The 20,448-nt window shown below is 40.9% G+C and overlaps 2 protein-coding genes across 2 annotated transcripts; both read left to right on the forward strand.

Annotated features, from left to right (window-relative positions):
- Nucleotides 1-372: 372 nt before the first annotated feature.
- LOC148571936 (uncharacterized) lies at nucleotides 373-2,847 on the forward strand. Its single transcript, XM_088507344.1, has 3 exons — nucleotides 373-958; nucleotides 2,285-2,559; nucleotides 2,824-2,847. Exons 1-3 carry the CDS (start codon nucleotides 373-375, stop codon nucleotides 2,845-2,847), a joined length of 885 nt encoding a protein of 294 aa, XP_088363470.1.
- A 4,333-nt stretch (nucleotides 2,848-7,180) lies between these two features.
- LOC148571937 (uncharacterized) lies at nucleotides 7,181-7,780 on the forward strand. Its single transcript, XM_088508310.1, has one exon. The coding sequence runs from the start codon at nucleotides 7,181-7,183 to the stop codon at nucleotides 7,778-7,780; it is 600 nt and encodes a 199-aa protein (XP_088364436.1).
- The last annotated feature ends 12,668 nt before the right edge of the window (nucleotides 7,781-20,448 follow it).

Here is a 20,448-nt window from a genome sequence, read left to right on the forward strand (position 1 = left end):
GTTAACTACGAGAGGAAACAGGAAACGTTTATGGCTACCATGAACAATGTGGCTGAGGTAGTGCGTGAAGCTGTTGTAGCAGCGGCTAGTGCTGTTGAACGTCTCGGAGTGAGAAATGGGAACGAGAATGAATACGGAGAAGATAATGGGAATAATGAGAACAACTTAGGGCATCCTGAAAGACCTATGACCCTTGTGACATTTCTGAAGGTTAATCCGCCTAAGTTCAAGGGTACACTCGTTGCGACTGATGTTGACAACTGGTTTCGAGCTATCGAACGATCACTGCGAGCGCAGCATGTTCCGGAAGGCCAGCACGTGGAGTTTGCTACTTATATGCTGGAAGGAGAAGCTGAGCATTGGTGGTAGGGGATGCAGCGACTGTTGCAACAAGGTGAAGGCAATATTCCTTGGAATATTTTTAAGGATGAATTTTATAAGAAGTATTTTCCGAGGGCAGCTCGTGATGCTAAGGAGATGGAACTTATGCAGCTGAAACAGGGTAACACAACTGTTGCAGAATATGCCCGTAAGTTTGATGACTTGTGCCATTTCTCCAAGATCTGTCAAGGGAATCCTGCTGACTTTGAAGAATGGAAGTGTTTGAAGTTCGAAGGGGGCCTTCGTGAGGATCTGATGAGTTCAGTAGTTCCATTGGAGATACGAGATTTTGCTGAGCTGGTTAATAAGTGCAAGTTAGTGGAAGAATGTGCTAAGGTAATTGCCTCTAAAGCAAGTCGTCAAGAATTTCCACCAAGGAACTACAATAATTATAATTGGCAACCACGAAGGACAAACTTCAAGACACCTGGTGTGCCACAGCGAAGAAACCCACAGGCTGGTAACATCCCTACTCACCCTACGGGTGGAAACGGAGGTAGACCAAGGCAGGATAATGGTAAACGACCCCAACAGGCACAGGTGAATACTGCATGTAGGCAGTGTGGGAAAGATCATGGTAATAGACCCTGCTTGTTTGGGACATCCAAGTGTTATATTTGTAATGAACCAGGACATATGGCTAAGAATTGCCCAAAGAGGTTTACTCGGAATCCAGCGCGAACCCAGCAACAAGGTCGAGTGTTTGCCATGACTGCTAATGATGCTATGCAATCAGACGCCCTGATCCAAGGTCAGTGTTATGTCAAGAATCGATTTCTAACTGTACTGTATGACTCGGGTGCATCGCATTCCTTTATTTCTTTAACTGTTGCTCGTGAGTTGGGACTAGATTTCTCTGACTTGAACTTTGATCTAATTGTCCATACACCTGCATCCCAAAATGCTTTGACTAGTTTAGTGTGCCTACAAGTACCATTCACTATTAGGAACAGAACTTTTATACATGATCTAATCTGTTTGCCTCTATGTGGTTTAGAAGTTATTCTAGGGTTAGATTGGTTATCTAAGTATCATGTTTTCCTTGATTGCTATGAAAGAACTGCTGTTATTCCGTCTGATAGTTTAGATATTAAACCATTTCTATCTCATACTTTATATCTGAATTCTGTAAGAGTTACATTAGACGGGAGTGATTGTGAGGGGTACGTTCTGTTAGCGGCTAGCTCGAATGATAGTGAACTAAGCTTAGAACGAATCCGAGTGGTGAAGGAATTTCCTGATGTTTTCCCGGACGACATACCTGAGTTTCCTCCTCAGCGAGAGATAGAATTCAGCATTGAACTAGTACCTGGAACCGGACCGATTTCCATAGCACCGTACCGGATGTCACCATTGGAACTTGCAGAGTTGAAGAAGCAGTTGGATGAGCTACTTGGAAAGAAATTTATTCGTCCCAGTGCATCACCTTGGGGAGCTCCAGTATTGCTAGTAAAGAAGAAGGATGGTGGAATGCGACTTTGCGTGGATTACTGGCAGTTAAATAAAGTCACCATCAAGAACAAGTATCCACTTCCACGGATAGATGATTTAATGGACCAGTTGAAAGGTGCAACCGTGTTCTCGAAGATTGATTTGCGATCGGGCTATCACCAGATTCGAGTGAAAGAGTCGGATATACCGAAGACTGCATTTAGAACTCGATATGGTTACTATGAGTATACGGTTATGTCGTTTGGACTAACTAATGCTCCTGCGATTTTCATGGATTACATGAATCGTATTTTTCGTCCGTACCTTGATCAGTTCATAGTAGTTTTCATAGACGATATTCTCATCTATTCGAAGACAGAAAGAGAGCATGAAGAGCATCTAAGAACTGTATTGCAGATACTAAGGACTCGGAAGTTATATGCTAAACTATCAAAGTGCGAGTTCTGGACAGAGAAGGTGGCATTTTTGGGACACGTTATATCACAGAGAGGAATTGCAGTGGATCCTTCAAAAATTGAAGCAGTAGTGCAATGGGAACCACCTACGACCGTTACAGAAGTTCAGAGTTTTCTCGGACTAGCTGGATATTACAGGAGGTTTATTAAAGGGTTTTCTCAGATAGCCTTACCTCTGACTAGCCTTACACGAAAGGAAGTTCCGTTCGTTTGGACGGCTGAGTGTGATAGAAGTTTCAAGATGCTTAAGGAAAAGTTAACAACTGCACCTGTATTAGTACTACCCAACCCACATAAACCTTTTGAAGTATACTGTGACGCTTCTCATAAAGGACTTGGATGTGTGCTGATGCAAGACAAAAATGTGGTGGCTTATGCTTCCCGGCAGCTGAGACCTCATGAACGAAATTATCCGACGCATGACTTGGAGTTGGCTGCAGTAGTGTTTGCTCTGAAGATCTGGAGGCACTATTTGTATGGCGCTCAACTAGAAGTTTTCTCTGACCACAAAAGTTTAAAGTATATCTTTGACCAGAAGGATCTAAATATGCGACAGTGAAGGTGGATGGAGTTCCTGAAGGACTATGATTTTAAGTTAAGTTATCACCCAGGAAAAGCGAATGTGGTGGCAGACGCTTTGAGCAGGAAGAATTTGAATGTCTCTTGGATGATGATAAAGGAAGAAAAGTTACTCGTGGAATTTGAGGACCTTAAGTTGGCTATGACTGAGACGTCAAGTGGAGTCCGTTTGGCCCAATTGCATATAACACCAGATTTTAAGATTAGGATTCAGCAAGCACAAGCACAGGATTCAGAAATGATGACGCTGCTGAGACGGATGAAAGTAGAGGAACCAGAAGTTGTAAGACTAGATCGTAGCAGTCTCTGGAGATACAAGAACAGAATTTGTGTGCCTAGCTCTGGAGATTTGCGGCAAAGGATTCTTGCAGAAGCCCATCAAAGTAGATTCTCTATGCATCCTGGAGTAACAAAGATGTATCAAAATTTGAAACAAATGTTCTGGTGGCCGGGCTTGAAGAAAGAGGTAGCTGATTATGTCTCAAAATGTTTAACCTGCCAGAAGGTGAAGGTGGAACACCAGAAACCGTCAGGAACCCTGCAACCCTTAGAAATACCACAATGGAAATGAGAGCAGATCACTATGGATTTTGTCACGGGATTGCCAAGGATCTCAACTAGACACAATGCCATTTGGGTAATTGTGGACAGGTTGACGAAGTCAGCGCACTTCCTTCCGATTCGAGTTGACTATACATTAGAAAGGCTGGCACGGATATATATTCAAGAAATTGTACGATTACACGGAATACCTTCGTCAATTGTTTCAGATCGAGATCCGAGGTTTACTTCCAGATTCTGGGGAGCTTTCCAGAGAGCGTTGGGAACAGAATTGCATATGAGTACAGCATACCATCCTCAGACAGACGGACAATCAGAGCAGACAATCCAGACATTGGAAGACATGCTAAGATCTTGTGTGATGGATAACCAAGGCAGTTGGGATAGGTATTTGCCATTGGTCGAGTTCGTCTACAACAACAGTTACCAACAAAGTATCGGGATGGCACCATATGAAGCTCTCTACGGAAGAAGGTGTCAGACACCATTGTGTTGGAATGACGACGGAGAAGCTAGTGTCTTAGGTCCAGACTTAGTGCAAGAAACTACTGAAAAGATAAAGGGGATTCGCTAGAAGATCCAGACAGCACAGAGCCGTCAAAAGAGCTATGCCGATAATAGACGTAGACCCTTAGAGTTTAGTGAGGGAGACCATGTCTTTCTTAAAGTAACCCCGACTACTGGAATAGGTAGAGCCCTTAAGACTAAAAAGCTTAACCCTCGATACATAGGACCTTTTCAAATACTTAAAAGAGTCAGACTAGTAGCTTATCAAGTAGCCCTTCCTCCATATCTGTCAAACCTTCATCATGTTTTTCATGTCTCGCAACTTAAGAAATATATTCCCGATGAGAGTCACATTTTACAACCAGAGACAGTACAGTTACGAAACGATTTGACATATCAAGCATCACCAGTTCAGATCGTAGAAAGAGGTGATAAGCAGCTAAGAGGCAAAACTATTCGCTTAGTCAAAGTAGCTTGGGAACAAAGAGGAGAAGAAGAGCACACTTGGGAACTGGAAGATAAGATGAAAGCCAATTACCCGCATTTATTCTCAGGTAACTGAAATTTCGAGGGCAAAATTTTCTGTTAGGAGGGTAGAATGTAACAACCCCGATTTTCGAGTACGCGAGATCTTTTCTGAAAGTACGAATTTCTCCGGAAGATCAGTAAGGGGAAAACCTTTGATATATCATCAAGAATATCAATCCTCATTGTCATTATGTCATCTTTAAGTTAGAACCTTTCTCGAGGCAAGCTCGATGATGCAGTTGCGAAGAACCTAGTTTTTGAACCGTATCGGTTAGGAGTTTTAATTCGATTTTTCGTAAATAGTCTCAGTTTGACAAACCGGACTCGATTTATGAGAGAAGAGAGATAATAGGATGATATTATCATTATATTAGTATTAGAAGCTTCTTGAATAATATTATAAGGTTACCTGGTCAGTTTTAGTTAAAAATAGAAAACAGGTTTAACCGGGTTCACAATTTACTGGTGCAGCTTAGCACCAGCACTCTCTGATGACTTTAGCAATGCTAAGGCCTCATTATACATGTTTTATTCTCATAATAAATATGTTACTAGTGTCATTTATGCTAGTAGCTCAAAAAATAATTTTTAGAGATGTTTTCACAAGTGTTCCAATACACCTAGTTTTAGTAGTAATACATCTGAGATATTTTAATATTATTTTAATCCAACTCCAAGCCAACCAATCACAACTCACCCTACACCCCCAAAACCCCCAAGGATGGCTCATTTTCACTTTGTGGCCGAAAATAGGTAGAGAGAAAAAGAGAGAAAAGTTCTTAGTTCCAAATCTTCAAAGCTTGATTTCTGCTTAACTAAAACTCAAATCAAAATTCCAATCCAACCAAATTGATCCTCTCTTCTTTCTCTACATGATTATATGACTTATCAAGGCTGGGATCAAGGTGAGTTGGCTGCACCATCTCTCTTTTGATTCAGTTTCAAGGAAACATGCTTAAATATGTGTTTTCTTGATGTGATTTAGGAGGAAAAAGTGCTTAAGGACCACCTGAAAATCTAACTGAATTAGGGGCAGCAAAATCAGGTAGAGTGCCACGAAATTAATCTTGATTATTTGTGTTTGAGATGTGTGAATGTTGTATAATTTGTCTGTGCTAAAAATTGGTTGCATATATGATTGATTCTTGGTGAAAATTTAGTGAAATTTTGATGAAATTTGATGAAATTCAAGCTTTAAAGTTCATGTTCTTGGGCATCTGGAAAAATGAAACCCTAAGCTTAAATTGAGGTTCAATTTGTGTTGAAATGATGTAGAAAAGATGGGGTTTTAGTGGCTGCTAATTTATTATGAATTATAGTAAAAATCGGTTGCTGAAAAGACTGAAAAACGGGTAAAAATAGAGAAAGAATCTGAAGAATTTATGAAGAACACGAAGAACACTTTGAGTGTGGTGAAGAACAATGAAGAACACCTTTTTGATTCATAAAAGGGCAAGGAAGTAATTATTTTGGTGTTTGAGGGGTTATTTGGTAATTTCTGAAAGTTAGGGTGGTAAAAGTAGAAATATTAAAAGTTACGGGTGGTAAAAAGTGAATTTTAAAGGTTAAAGGTTAAAGTAAAGTTAATTTTCGAAAATATATTAATAAAATAATAAATATTAATAAAATATTAAATAATAATATTTAATTAAAAATAATATTTTAATAAAAATAATAAAATAATGCGAAAAAGGCAGTTTTCTGTAAAAGCTTTAGAAAAACAACTTTAAGTGCAGAATCTCATAATTACCTTCATAAAACACTTAGGAAGTGGTAAGAACATATTAGTGAGGCAAAGATAAATAAAAGATAAAAGTTTAAGAAAAGATAAAAATCGAAGAAAAAGTCTGTAAGATTTTAATGACAGCAAAACAGACAGAGACTAGCAAACAAACTATGGCAACATAGTTAGTCTTTGAGGTTCGACTAGGGTTAGGTATTATATGGAAAGTTAAATTGTTTCAGTATAGACTTAATGAACCTATACTTGGGACATGCTAACTATTCATACCAAAATTTACATAAGCTTTAAATACACAGATTAAAACAGAGAAATCAGAGCAGGGTAAAGAGACTAAGAGCAGAAGGCTTATTGAAAGGTTAATTGTTGCTTGAGGCAACCCAAGAGATATTGTTTGCTTATTCGTTGCTGAATGAAACCTAAGAGATAATATTTATTATCTGTTGCTTTAAGCAACCCAAGAGTTTCTGTAGGGAAACTTGGATACCTACAGCAATTTTCCGTTCTCAAGAGTATATTTCCTGCGAGTAGAAAGCAGAGGCTGTCTCAATAGAGCTGCTAAAAATTATATGCGCATTTATTTGAACGGAAGATCGTATCCGGGAAATCGTGAACTCGTGACCGGATAATTGTCGGGAATGCAGGTGCTAACCGACACATGAGCTCATGGCCTGTACTAGGGCTAGACATGCATCATTCTTGTCTGCGCATCATTCTCTGTTGCTTTCCTTCTTGTGAGTGAACTATTTCTTTATGTTTGTCTGCTTGAGTGTTATGTCTGTGCTTTATTTCCTTGTGTTCTTCTGTTTGTGTTCTGTTTTCTGTTTTCCTATCTATTTTAACTAATGTTTACTACTTTATTGTATTCTAATATCTATCTGCTAATCGGAATCAAATAAATGAACGTAACTAATAACCCCGACCCTACTAAGAACTCCCCAGTTCTTACCCCTTCTCTCCCTTCCTCCCCCCTCAGATGGAGACGGGCGTGATCTTCTATGCGTTCGAGGACCCTTACGTCTACGAGGATCCGGTACATCACAGCTACTTCATTATGGGTTTGGAGCCTCGTATTAGACGATATGCGTTACCTAATCGAGCTTTTCAACATCCTCTGTCTAGCCCGCATTTTGACCCCGATGCTCCTTATGACTTTCCCTTATCCTGGTTACATCCTGACGCACCTGGGCATCCTTTTCCTGATAATCCCGGGCACCCTATACCAGCTCAACCTTTGAATGAGGCGGTACCTAAGCCTATAATTCCTGATGAGCCTAAGTTAGCTGATGACTACGTACCTGTGATACCACCAGAGTGGGATTTTCCCCTTGAGCCGATCTCCGACTTTCCACAGCCTGATGAGCCGGCACTACCAGACGGTGGGGTAGCTCCTATACACGCGAACGGACCTGTGCTCGCGAATGGTTTTGTACATAGTGACAGTAGTGTTTCTGGTGGATCTGAGGGTATAGCTGTAGCTGCGGATGATGAGGAAGAGGAGGATCCTGAGATAGAGATAGAGCAGGATGAGGAGATGGACGAGCCTCACGGCGATTCTCCGAACGGCCACGTGTAGATATAGCTTGACTGCGGAAGGGGCATTCTTTTGATGACACTCTCGTCTGACATTATCTGTTAGTTAGTCTCTCACTTGTGTTAGTACACCCGAGAGCTAGGAGCTATATAGTGGTTAGGCTAGCTTGGGTGCCAGTTTAGTGGCTTTTTGTATGGGCCAGGCCTTGGGAGTGTCGTGTATATATTAGCTACGTAGGATGACGAGGATGTAAACTGACTTGATCTTGTGTAAACGCTGCATGTTTTGTTATAGTGTACATGATGTATATTATCAGTTGTGTTTCTATGTTTCTTTATGCCGCTTTTCTATTACTCTCAATGTATGCTTGTTTATTTTACCTTGTTATCCGCAACGATACGATATAAAAAAAAAAGTTACCCGTAAAATTGGCATTGCTCTAACAAGGAACAGGCTCATATAGTAAATAATAGTTAATAATTAAGAGGGATAAGTTAGTAACACTTAGCTTCTTGTATGACCATGGCATACTGGGAGTTGGGTCGTTACATCAGCAACCTATGTTGTTCTGTGAGATATTTGATGTATGGAGCATTGACTTTATGGGACCGTTTCCCAACTCAAGTGGGTATCTATATATTCTGTTAGCGGTTGACTACGTGTCAAAGTGGGTAGAAGCAATACCTACCCGCCTTGACGACACCAATACCGTTATTTCTTTTATTAGAAATCACATGGTATGCCGTTATGGGTCGCCACGAGCAATCATCAGCGACCAACGATCCCACTTTTGTAACAGGAAAGTAGAGGCACTGCTCAAGCGCTATGGGGTATTGCATAAGGTTGCCATTGCTTATCATCCACAAACCAATGGACAAGCGGAAGTGTCCAACCGGGAGATCAATAGAATCTTGGAGAAAGTGGTCAATCCGCAAAGGAATGATTGGAGCTTCCGGTTAGGACATGCACTAAGGGCGTATAGAACGGCCTACAAGACTCTGTTAGGGATGAGTCCCTTCTGGATCGTCTATGGTAAGGCATGCCACCTTCCGGTGGAAATTGAGTATAAAGCTTATTGGGCGGTAAAGTAGTGCAACATGGATCCAACCAAGGCGGGTGTGGCTAGGAAATTATAGCTAGAGGAGCTCGAGTGCTTGAGGATGGAGGCATATGAGAATGCCCGGATATACAAGGAGAAGACTAAAGCCTTTCATGATCATCACATCCGGAAAGAAGGATTTTCAAGAAGGTGATGAGGTTCTCCTCTACAACTCGAGGTTGCGATTTATGCCTGGCAAGCTCCATTCTAGGTGGGAAGGACCCTTCAAGGTGAAGGAGATAAAGCCCTATGGAGTAGTAGAACAGTTTGACCCTCAAAGTGACACAACTTTCAAGGTGAATGGACATAGAGTGAAGAAGTACCATGGCTACAAGTCACCAAGAGAAGTGGAAGTGCTCCTACTTGAGGATGCACCAAAGGGAGAGGAAGCTTAAGCAAGGGACCGTCCAACTTAAGGACGTTAAAGAAAAGTGCTTGGTGGGAGGCACCCCACCGCGGTAAGATCTTCCTTGTGTATACCTTCTTGCTTTTAGCTCTAGATTTTTGTATATTTTGTGACTTCTTGATGTTGTTGATTGCATAGGAGTTCTAGTTTTGTTAATCTTGTTGGATAACTAGGATATTTAGATAGATTTCATTATTTTGGTATGGATAAATTGTTGAAGTAAAGAGAATGCTATGTTTTGAATAGTGCATGAATTTGTGAAGTGTTCTCTTGACTACTAGCTTGAACACCTGCCAAAAATGTGTTAGAATAGCCTTCCCTATGTTAAAAAAAAAAAGCAAGGAAAAAAAGCATCGACGCGTGAGCGCCGGTGGTACATTCATACTCTTGGGCCAAAAACCCAAGAGTCATGCCCACTTTGTCCCCATTTCGTGCTAGGCACCCACGCGCCAGCGTACGTGCCGCCTGCGCGCCCTTTGCAATTTGGCCATCAACGCGCAAGCGCACTATGCACGCGCACGCCGATGGTGCTATATGGACTCCCTGGTACAAAAACCAGAGAGTTGTGCCATGCTTGTGCCTAATCCGTGCCCACACCGACGCATCCGCCCACTGCGTGTGTCCGTGTCGGTCGCCAATTGACTCAGGCACGCGTCTACGCACTGTGCGCGTCCGCACGCCTGTGCTGCATGCCAACTCTGGTACAAATTACCCGAGACTTAGGCCAACTTTGTGCCTATCCTGTGCCAGGGGCAAAGCTGTATTCACGCATACGCGCCGATGACGTGTACGCGCCTCTCGCTCCACCTTTACCGACGAGCCAGCGCACCGTGCGCACGCGCGCCGGTCGCGAGAACCAGTTTTAAAGCTGGCGCGCACTGTTCTATCACTCTCCCACCTTCTTTCTTATTTCCTTCTTATTCCTACTCCATCACCTCTTCTTCTTCTTCTTCCACAATCCACCACCACCGTCTCCGGCTACTTACCGATGACCACCACCCCTTCTGGTGGCCCTACATCTCTTCTATCTCTTTCTCATCTTCAAAAAAGAAAATTCTGCCTTGTTCTTTTACACTTCTCAAGGTTCTACTTCTTCCATATCCCATCTATTACTTTCTTTGCATAATCTCTTCTTCTAGTTAGATTTTTCTTGTTTATTTACTTATTTTCTCTTTTAGTTGCATGCTTATACTACTCGCTTTTTATTTGTTTACTTTTTCTTTTTCTTGTTCTTCCATGGATGATGAATTTGAGTTTTAATTTGCTTTAATAGATCTTCTTGTTGTCTCTCATTGTCTTTGTCATGTAAGTGATGTTGTGTGATGATTGATATTTCATTTTGGGATTCAAATTGGTTGAGTATTGACGTTAGGATTTTTGCGTGGTGTAGAATGTCATAAAAATAGTGGCGTTGTAGATATAGTCTCTAAACCGACAAAAATCCCTTCGTACAAACGTTTTGGTTGTCACAAGTAACAAACCCCTTTAAAATTGATAACCGAGTATTCAAACCTCGGGTCGTCTTCTCAAGGAATTGCAGGAAAGTATGTTCTTATTATTGGTTATGAAGATTGTAAATTGGGGGTTTTGGAAGTTTGGGCAATGCGCACAGGTATATTTTCGAGCAATAAAAATAAATAAATAACTGTAAAATAAACTATTGGCAAGGTATGAGAACCGGAAATTTTGTCCTTGTTATCCTTATCAGATGTGATAAGAATTGGATTTTAATCCCACTTAGTTAAGTCAAGTGGACTAATTAGCTTGATTCTCAAGTCCTAGTCAACTCCTGTGGAGAGACTAGTGTTAGAGCAATCCTAGCTAAAGCAAAATCTGCCAATTTCAACCACTCCTGAGTTTGACAACTCAAGTGTTACCAATTACCTAACCAAAGCCAAAAGGGAAGAAAGTCTACTTGAATGAAAATAATTTGGATAAACACAGAGCATTAATAAATTAAAGAGAGCAATCATAAGTCTGAAATACCTCAAATAACATTAATTCAAAGAGTAATCTGTAACATAGAAAAATTCATAAATAAAATTGGGAAAATAATAAAAATAAAGAACCTAGGATTGAGAGCTACTCTTAAAACTAAGAGAAATCCTAAATCCTAATCCTAAGAGAGAGGAGAGAACTTCTCTCTCTAAAAACTACATCTACTCCTAAAATTGTGAATTATGAGAGCCTCCTTATGAATGGATGCAATCTCCCACTTTATAGCCTCTAATCTGTGTTTTCTGGGCCGCAAACTGGGTCAAAAACAGTCCAGAATTTGCTGGTTTCGAATTTTGCCACGCTGAATTTCCGTCACTGCGACGCGGCCGCATGGATCACGCGGTCGCGTCATCTAGCGTCAGAGTAACTATAGCATATTATATATCAAATCGAAGCCTCGGATGTTATCTTTCCAATGCAACTAGAACCGCGTCGTTTGGACATCTGTAGCTAAAGTTATAGCTGTTTGAGTGCAAAGAGGTCAGGCTGGACAGCTTAGCAATTTCTCCAACTTATTGTATTCCTTCCACTTTTGCATGCTTCCTTTCCATCCTCTGAGCCATTCCTGTCCTATAATCTCTGAAAACGCTTAACACACATATCAAGGCATCTAATGGAAATAAGAGAGGATTAATATTAGCAAATATAAGTCCAAAGAAACATGTTTTCAATTAAAGCACATAATTAGGAAGGCAAATGTAAAACCATGCAAATAGTATGAATAAGTGGGTAAAGAGTAGATAAAAACCACTCAATGGAGCACAAGATAAACCATGAAATAGTGGTTTATCAAGTATCTCATAATTGCTCATTGCTTGATAACTGCACAACAAGTGTTCGAGGAAATGCACGAATGCCATTTTGGTTTATTTTAATCATGTATCTTCAATTTGGTGCTTCCTCCTCACTCACTTGTTGTCTTCTAAATGCATTGAGTCCACTTTGCTTGCTAATTAGATACTCATTAAATATGACTTGCTCTTTGTTATGGATGCTTGAGATTATTCTTCTCATGCCATATTGCATGCTTTACTTTCTCTTGCATCCCATGCCAAGTGTTGTGACCCATGTCTCTATGATTACTTTGTTGCAATATTTCTTTTGGGCACTATCTTTCACTTGCATGTTCTTGTTGAGATGATTCTTTGGGTTTAATGCTTTCCTTTTTCCCTTCCTTTTTCAGGATGGCCACCAAGAAAGGCAAGGAGAAAGCTTCAAGGAAACCGGCCGCAAAGAGGGCACCCCAAGGGTCAAACTCTAAGGCGCACTCTTCATTAGGAGCCAAACCCCAATCTAAGAAGGCGAAGGCACCCGCTCCTATTGATGAAAACGAGAAGAGCAAACCAGCAAGGGATTCGTCAAAGTTCCCCAACCGCTTCTGTGAACTTGAGTTCCCCACCATGGTTGAGGGGAACTATCATGTTGAGCATCTACTCGCTCTGCCGGATAAGGTTGCTCCTTATATTTTACCTCGCATTGAACGGCGAGATGGGAGTTTCTTCTGAGAAAACCACAGGAGGTCAAGTGTATACGTGCGCCGGAAGCAAGTATCAGTTTCAGAAGAGGCTATTCAGCAAGTGCTTAATGTCTTACCGGTACCAAGTGACATGGATTGCTACCAAGAGGTCTTATGTCAGCGAGAAAAATTTGGATTTGACTAGGACTCGATCCTCCGAGTCATTGCTGAACCAGAGACATTTTGGACCCATGGTCGATTCAGGATGAGGCCCAAGTGCATTGACACATGTTTCCTCACTGTAGAAGTGAGAGCATAGGCCCAGATCCTATCCCACTATGTGCTACCTAGCACTCATACGTCGTCCTTCACAGTGGATCTCGCTTTGCTTGTTTGGTGTATTCTCACGGAGAGACTGGTGAACATTCCACTTCTTGTCAAGCAAGAAATGGGACAAGTCCACTCCCGGGGCAATTTGCCATTTCCAGCATTGGTATCCGATTTAGTTGCTGCTGCGGGTGTTCCTTGGGAAGACATGGATACGAAGGCTATAATTCTGGCTAAGGGCGATGTGGTCCCAAGCAGAAAATACTTACATCTTCCCATGAACAACCCAAGCCTTGACATAGCCCTTCAATCAACTATTCCTTCCACCTCATCATCACCACCACCGCAAAGATCCATCCATCAAAGGATAGAAGATCTACACCGGAAGGTTGATAGATATGAGCGGCGCAACCAACGCCGATACACTTACATCAAGAAGCTTCTACGTTGTTGATGCACGGAAAACTTGTCTCTCAACAAATCTCCCTTCGGCAAGTGTACCGAAGTTATCGTCAAGTAAAAACTCACAATAGAGTGAGGTCGAATCCCAGAGGGATTGATTGATCAAGCAACTTTAATTAGAAGAATGTTCTAGTTGAGCGAATCCAGAATTTGGGTTGAGAGTTGCAGAAATTAAAATGGCGGGAATGTAAATAACAGAAAAGTAAATGCTAGAATTAAAGGACTGGAAGTAAATGACTGAAAATAAATTGCAGAATTGTAAATGGGAATGGGAGATTTGCTCATAAAAGTAAATGACAGAAATTAAAGAGAATGGGTAAGATCAGAGATGGGGAGTTCATTGGGCTTAGGAGATGTTGCAATTCTCCGGATCAAGTTCATTTTCATCTCTTCCTCAATCAATGCACTCATTGATCTCCTTGGCAATCTTAAGTGATTGAATTACAATTTCTTGCAATTCAATCTCTCAAATCTTGGTCAATAGCCAATTCCTTGGTCAATTGCTCATGAGAAGAGATGAAGTATGGTCACTGATTATACCACATGCATTTCCCAAACCAAGTATTGAGAGGGTTATAGTCACATACCCATCCAAACCCAATTTGGTCCAGCATGAGAAAGCATTTCTATCTTGATCTCTTCATTCCTCTTTCAAGGTTCAAAAGAGATCCAAGTTTGAATAGCTTCTCTTCCAAGATAACTACTCAATTGGATGAAGATCGAAAGCTTTCAAGTAAAATCAAGAGGAAAGATAGAAGAAGAATAATGAAAATTAGTATTGATCCATCAAATTACAACAGAGCTCCCTAACCCAATGAAAGGGGTTTAGTTGTTCATAGCTCTTGAAAATGAAAACATAGATGGAGAATACATCATAAAACTAGAAATTGCAAAGAAAGTAAAATACAGAGAGTAGTTCCCTTTTTCCCCAGCTTCCATAACTTCTTTACAATTCAAAGCTACTCCTATATATACTACTCTTTTCAGCTTCTAGTTTACTCTTCAAGTCTTGGGCCTTTGGATCTTGAGTTTGAAGCAGTTCTTTTCTTCATTTGGGCTTGGTTTTACTTGCAGAGAGAAAGTGCTAAGTGGGCAGAGACTTCAGCTCAGGACGTTAGGGGTGTTAATATTTAGTGAGAATATAAGTTCGAGAACGTTAGTGACACTTAACATTGTCACTAACGTTCCAATGCACCCCTTTTCCTTACGTTAAAACCCACGTTAACTAGGTTAACGTGGCTTTTAAAGTTGCCTTGTTAATCCTTCGAGAACGTTAGTGACACTCAACATTGTCACTAACGTTCCAGTGTGCCCCTTCTTGTTTCACGTTAAAGTCCACGTTAACTAGGTTAACGTGGTTTCTAACGTGGTCCTTGCCAACCTTCGAGAACGTTAGTGACACTCAACATTGTCACTAACGTTCCAATGTGCCCCTGGGTCTCACGTTAGAGTCCACGTTAACTAGGTTAACGTGGCCTCTAACGTGGCCATCTTTAGCCATCCCAACGTTAGTGACAATGTTGAGTGTCACTAACGTTGGCTCATCCTTCATTCCTCATCGTTAGCTTCCACGTTAACTAAGTTAATGTGGAGGTTAACGTGACTCTTGGGGGTTGTGTGGTTGCTTCAACGTTAGTGACAATGTTGAGTGTCACTAACGTTGTCGACAACTCTTCATCCTTTACGTTAGTTCCCACGTTAACCAAGTTAACGTGGGAGTTAATGTGGTACTTTGCACCATAGGCCAACGTTAGTGACAATGTTGAGTGTCACTAACGTTGGCTTCTCTTCCCCCCTTAACGTTAGAGGCCACGTTAACTAGTTTACCGTGGCTTCTAACGTGGCCACTTATGAGTAATTGCCAACGTTAGTGACAATGTTAAGTGTCACTAACGTTGGCTCAACTTCTCTTCTCCACGTTAGAGTTCACGTTAACTTAGTTAACGTGACTCTCTAACGTGGGCATTGATGGCCTTTTGAGAATGTTATTGGCAATCACTTTTCTCATTAATCTTGCAAGTTACCTCCCCTTTTCTTGCTTCCTTTTTGGTCCTGAAATCAAGCAATAAAGTGCATCAAAGCTCTAGTCCAAGTCATGAGTAATGCAACATAATTTTTGTCACTAAACTTATGCAAAATCCTCATGAAATTATGTAAAATGCACAATGTATGCTTGAGTCAAGGCATAAGTGAATATTTACCCAAAACTAGCTTATTCCCTAAAGAAATGCATGAAACTAACCTAAAAACAGTAGAGAAAAGGTCAGTGAAACTGGCCAAGATGCCCTGGCATCACAACACCAAACTTAAAGCTTGCTTGTCCCTAAGCAAGTACTGGAACAAGAGAATGATGAATGGAATATCCAGAGGAATGAGTCATCCTTGTGGAAGTCATATTACTGATTTTATGGTGGTTTCATGCATAGCAACTTAGGTTCATTCCACTACTGGCTTTCAGACCTTTATCATGTCCCTAACCACTTACTTTGTTTATATCCCATGAGACTTTTATTCATTGATCCTTTTATTGTTATTTCAAGGGTTATTTGTGTTATTTAGGCTAAGTGCTCTGTAAGGGGGCAACTCTTTAAGATAAGCTTTCAGCCAACACTCCCGAACCAGTTGGTTCAAGGTGATAGGTGTTGAAGCACCCCTAAGGACTTACTCCCTCAAGTCTCTCCCCCATACATACACACCATAGGCATATAGTTTATTTATTTTATTTTCTTGAGACCTTGGTGTCCAGCACCTCTTTGGGTTACTAAATGCTCTGTAGTGAGGGTTACTCTTGATAGTGGATTTTCAGCTGATAATCCCGGGTTAGTTAACCCAAGTTACCAAGTGATAAAGCACCCCTAAGAGCTTATTCATCCAAGTAGATCCCTCACACAGGAGCACCACAGACACTTGCCTCAAGATTAAACCATTGATGCCTAGCCTTATTGCTTACTCTTTTTCTTTTGTTTTTCACTTCCATTGTTCTTTCCCTTTTCTCTTCTTAGGATCTTGTTATTAACTTAGTCTCATGAGTATATCCAAAGTCAAGTATTCAGGATAGATAGTTGTCCTCCTAACCTTGTGGTTGAACCAACTTAGCTAACTTATGACTACCCCAAAGATTCATGACTGCACCTCCACATTAGGAACTCTATTCTGGTCTTTTAAAAACATAAACATTCTCTTCTTTAATTTGATTCAAAAGGGACAAGCATACAAGTAAGCAAAGTGATGGTGCAGTGACATAAAGACCAGTGCACATAGACCTATTCAGAACTTAAAAGACAGAATTTAAAAAGGGATCAACTAAGAGTAACTATAAATCAGAAGTGCATTCGAGCTTCCAACTTTCAACAATTCTGAGTACAATGGAATTAGGTAACAATACAACCTTCGGTTGATGATCTCTGGTCCCCCTCTCTCTTTGTCATCATCCTAGTTTTTGCTGCCTTGCTTCTTTGGGTGAAGTTGCACCATTTCCTTATAAGATTCCTGCAAGGTTACTGGAAGTTGCTTGTTCCCAAAGCACTTGAGATATAGTTAGCTTACATGTATGCTTGTGCCTCTTGAACTCAATTTGGTGTGTGAACACCAAACTTAGTTCTTTGCCCAGTACAAGACATTTCATATATGCAGAGACCCTCATATCTTGTTATCAATAAAGCAATGATCACCTATAGTCTAACTACATCTAAGTGGTTTCTCTTGATTGGATGGAGCTAGTAATGTTCTTTTTGAGTGGAGTGTAATTCTAACCAATGTCCTTTAGTGGAACACCAAACTTAGAACTACACTATCACTCTTGGATTGTTCTGGTGTGGAACACCAAACTTAGCTCCTTACAATACAGGGGAAACAACTTTATGATTTTTATTGAAATAAAGATGAAAGTGAAACTACCTGAGGTTGGGTTGCCTCCCAACAGAGCGCTTTTTTTATCGTCGCTAGCTCGACGAGTCCTTGATTACTTGAGGTGGTATTTTACTCTGGAGTTTTCCCCCATGTTGCCTAGATAATGCTTGAGTCTTTGTCCATTCACTGTAAACGTCCTCCCTGAACCTTCATTCATGATTTCGATGTGGCCATATGGTGATACTTTTGTAACCATGAAAGGTCCGGACCACCTTGACTTGAGTTTTCCTGGGAACAGCCTTAATTTAGAATTGTAAAGGAGTACTTGCTGCCCTTTTTCGAAACTCCTGGGTGCCAAATGCATGTCATGTTTTCTCTTTGCCTTCTCTTTATACATCTTAGTGTTTTCATAGGCTTGTGACCTGAATTCCTCCATCTCTTGTAGCTGCAAGATTCTTTTTGAACCAGCAGCAATGCTGTCAAAATTTAGTATCTTGATGGCCCAAAGAGCTTTGTGTTCTAGCTCCAATGGTAAATGACAAGCCTTCCCATAGACTAGTTGATATGGAGACATTCCAAGTGGAGTTTTGAATGCTGTTCTGTATGCCCAAAGAGCATCATCCAACTTCTTCGACCAATCCTTTCTAGATGCACCCACAGTCTTTTCCAGGATCCTCTTCAGCTCTCTGTTGGATATCTCAGTTTGCCCACTTGCTTGAGGATGGTAAGGTGTGGCTACTTTGTGTTTTACCCCATATCGTAAGAGGAGAGCTTCTAGTAGTTTGTTACAAAAGTGGCTCCCTCCATCACTGATGAGGGCTCTTGGGACTCCAAACCGGCTAAAGATGTTCTTCTTGAGGAAGTTCATGACTACCTTGTTATCATTAGTTAGGGTTGCAATAGCCTCTACCCACTTGGAAACATAATCCACTGCTACCAGGATGTATTTGTTTGCATATGAGGTTGGGAATGGTCCCATGAAATCAATCCCCCACACATCAAACAGTTCCAGTTCCAAGATGAAATTTTGTGGCATGGCATTTCTTTTGGGCAGGTTTCCAGATCTTTGGCATTCATTGCAGCTTTTCACTAGTTCCTTGGCATCCTTGAAAAGGGTGGGCCAAAAGAATCCGCTTTGTAACACCTTTGTTGCAGTTCTGTCCCCTCCAAAGTGCCCGCCATAGCATGAACCGTGGCAGTTCCACAGGACTTCTCTCCCTTCCTCTTCCGAAACACATCTTCTAAGAATTTTGCATCATTCATGAGCTTCCTCTTTTGATGTTTATTGATCCCTAGGGGTAATGCCCCAGTTGCCTTGAGATTTGCAATATCTGCGAACCATGGTGCTTTGCGAACTGTCATCAACTGCTCATCAGGGAAGAGCTCGTTCATATTTGTATCGTCTTCTCCACCTTGCTCATGAGGGATTCTGGAGAGGTGATCTGCCACCTTGTTCTCCACTCCTTTCTTGTCTCTGATTTCAATATCAAATTCCTGCAACAGTAAGATCCACCTTATTAGTCTTGGCTTTGATTCTTGCTTGGCAAACAAATACTTAAGTGCTGTGTGATCTGTAAAAATAATCACTTTAGCACCAATGAGGTATGATCTAAATTTGTCAAATGCAAAAACTATTGCTAGCAATTCCTTTTCAGTAGTGGTATAATTTCTTTGAGTTTCATTAAGGACTTTGCTAGCATAGTATATCACACGAACTAGATTATCTTTCCTTTGTCCTAACATTGCCCCAACTGCAAAATCAGATGCATCACACATTAATTCAAATGGTAGGTTCCAATCAGGTGGGGAAATGATAGGAGCAGAGGATAACCTCATTTTCAAATGTGCAAATGCTAGCATGCATGTTTCATCAAAGATGAATGGTGTATCAGATACAAGGAGATTACTTAAGGGCTTGGCTATCTTTGAAAAATCTTTAATGAACCTTCTGTAAAAACCAGCATGCCCTAAAAAACTTCTAATTGCCTTGACATCACTGGGTGGGGGTAGTTTTTCAATAAGTTCTACTTTAGCTCTATCAACCTCAATGCCTTGGTGAGAGACCTTGTGACCAAGGACTATTCCTCCTGTCACCATGAAGTGGCATTTTTCCCAGTTCAAGACCAAATTGGTCTCTTGGCATCTTTTCAATACCAAGGCGAGGTGATGTAGGAAACTAGGAAAAGAATCTCCGAATACCGATAAATCATCCATAAAAACTTCAATGAATTTTTCTATCATATCTGAAAAGATAGAAAGCATGCAGCGTTGGAAAGTTGCAGGGGCATTGCACAATCCAAATGGCATGCGCCTATAGGCAAACACTCCATACGGACAGGTAAATGAGGTTTTCTCTTGGTCTCTTGGATCCACCACTATTTGGTTATATCTTGAATAACCATCGAGAAAACAATAATATGCGTGCCCTGCAAGTCTTTCCAACATCTGATCCATGAATGGAAGGGGAAAATGGTCTTTTCGTGTAGCCTCATTTAGTTTCCTGTAGTCTATTGATGACATGTCACCATGTCATGTTTTTCTATGCTTTTTCATTTGTTTTCAATAGGTTTTATGCACTTTCTTGATCCATAAGCAAGCCAATTGGGTAGATTTTCATGTTTCCTTTGATATAATCAACCATGTATGAATTCATGCTATTTCATGAGGTTTTATGCTATAATTGTCACTTATTATGAAAGAATGAATATCTCATGATTTTGAGCATAGCTTTGATGTGTTTGGTTGATTAATGATAGGTGAAGAAAGCTTGAAGAAAGGTTGAAGCAAGAAGGAATGGCTAGGAGTAAAGAGAGGACAATGGAATAAGTGAAAATGAACCAGGAAGCAAAAAGCTGGACCAAAAGTTAGCCTCAAACTTTTGCACAAACTTTTGGGTGAAAAGTTAGCCCCAACGTTAGCCCCTAACTTTTGGGCTAACGTTGGCACATGAAAGTTACTCCCTGGGCACCAAAGGTTTGCGCCAACGTTAGCCCCTAACTTTGTGGCTAACGTTGGCATGAGAAAAACAACCCCTGGCCACCAAAAGTTTGCGCCAACGTTAGCCTCTAACTTTTGGGCTAACGTTGGCGCCACACACCACAACAACTTGAAGG

This window comes from Arachis ipaensis, chromosome B3 (genome assembly GCF_059453495.1).
Source record: "Arachis ipaensis isolate K30076 ecotype BB chromosome B3, ASM5945349v1, whole genome shotgun sequence".
Taxonomy (NCBI): domain Eukaryota; kingdom Viridiplantae; phylum Streptophyta; class Magnoliopsida; order Fabales; family Fabaceae; genus Arachis; species Arachis ipaensis.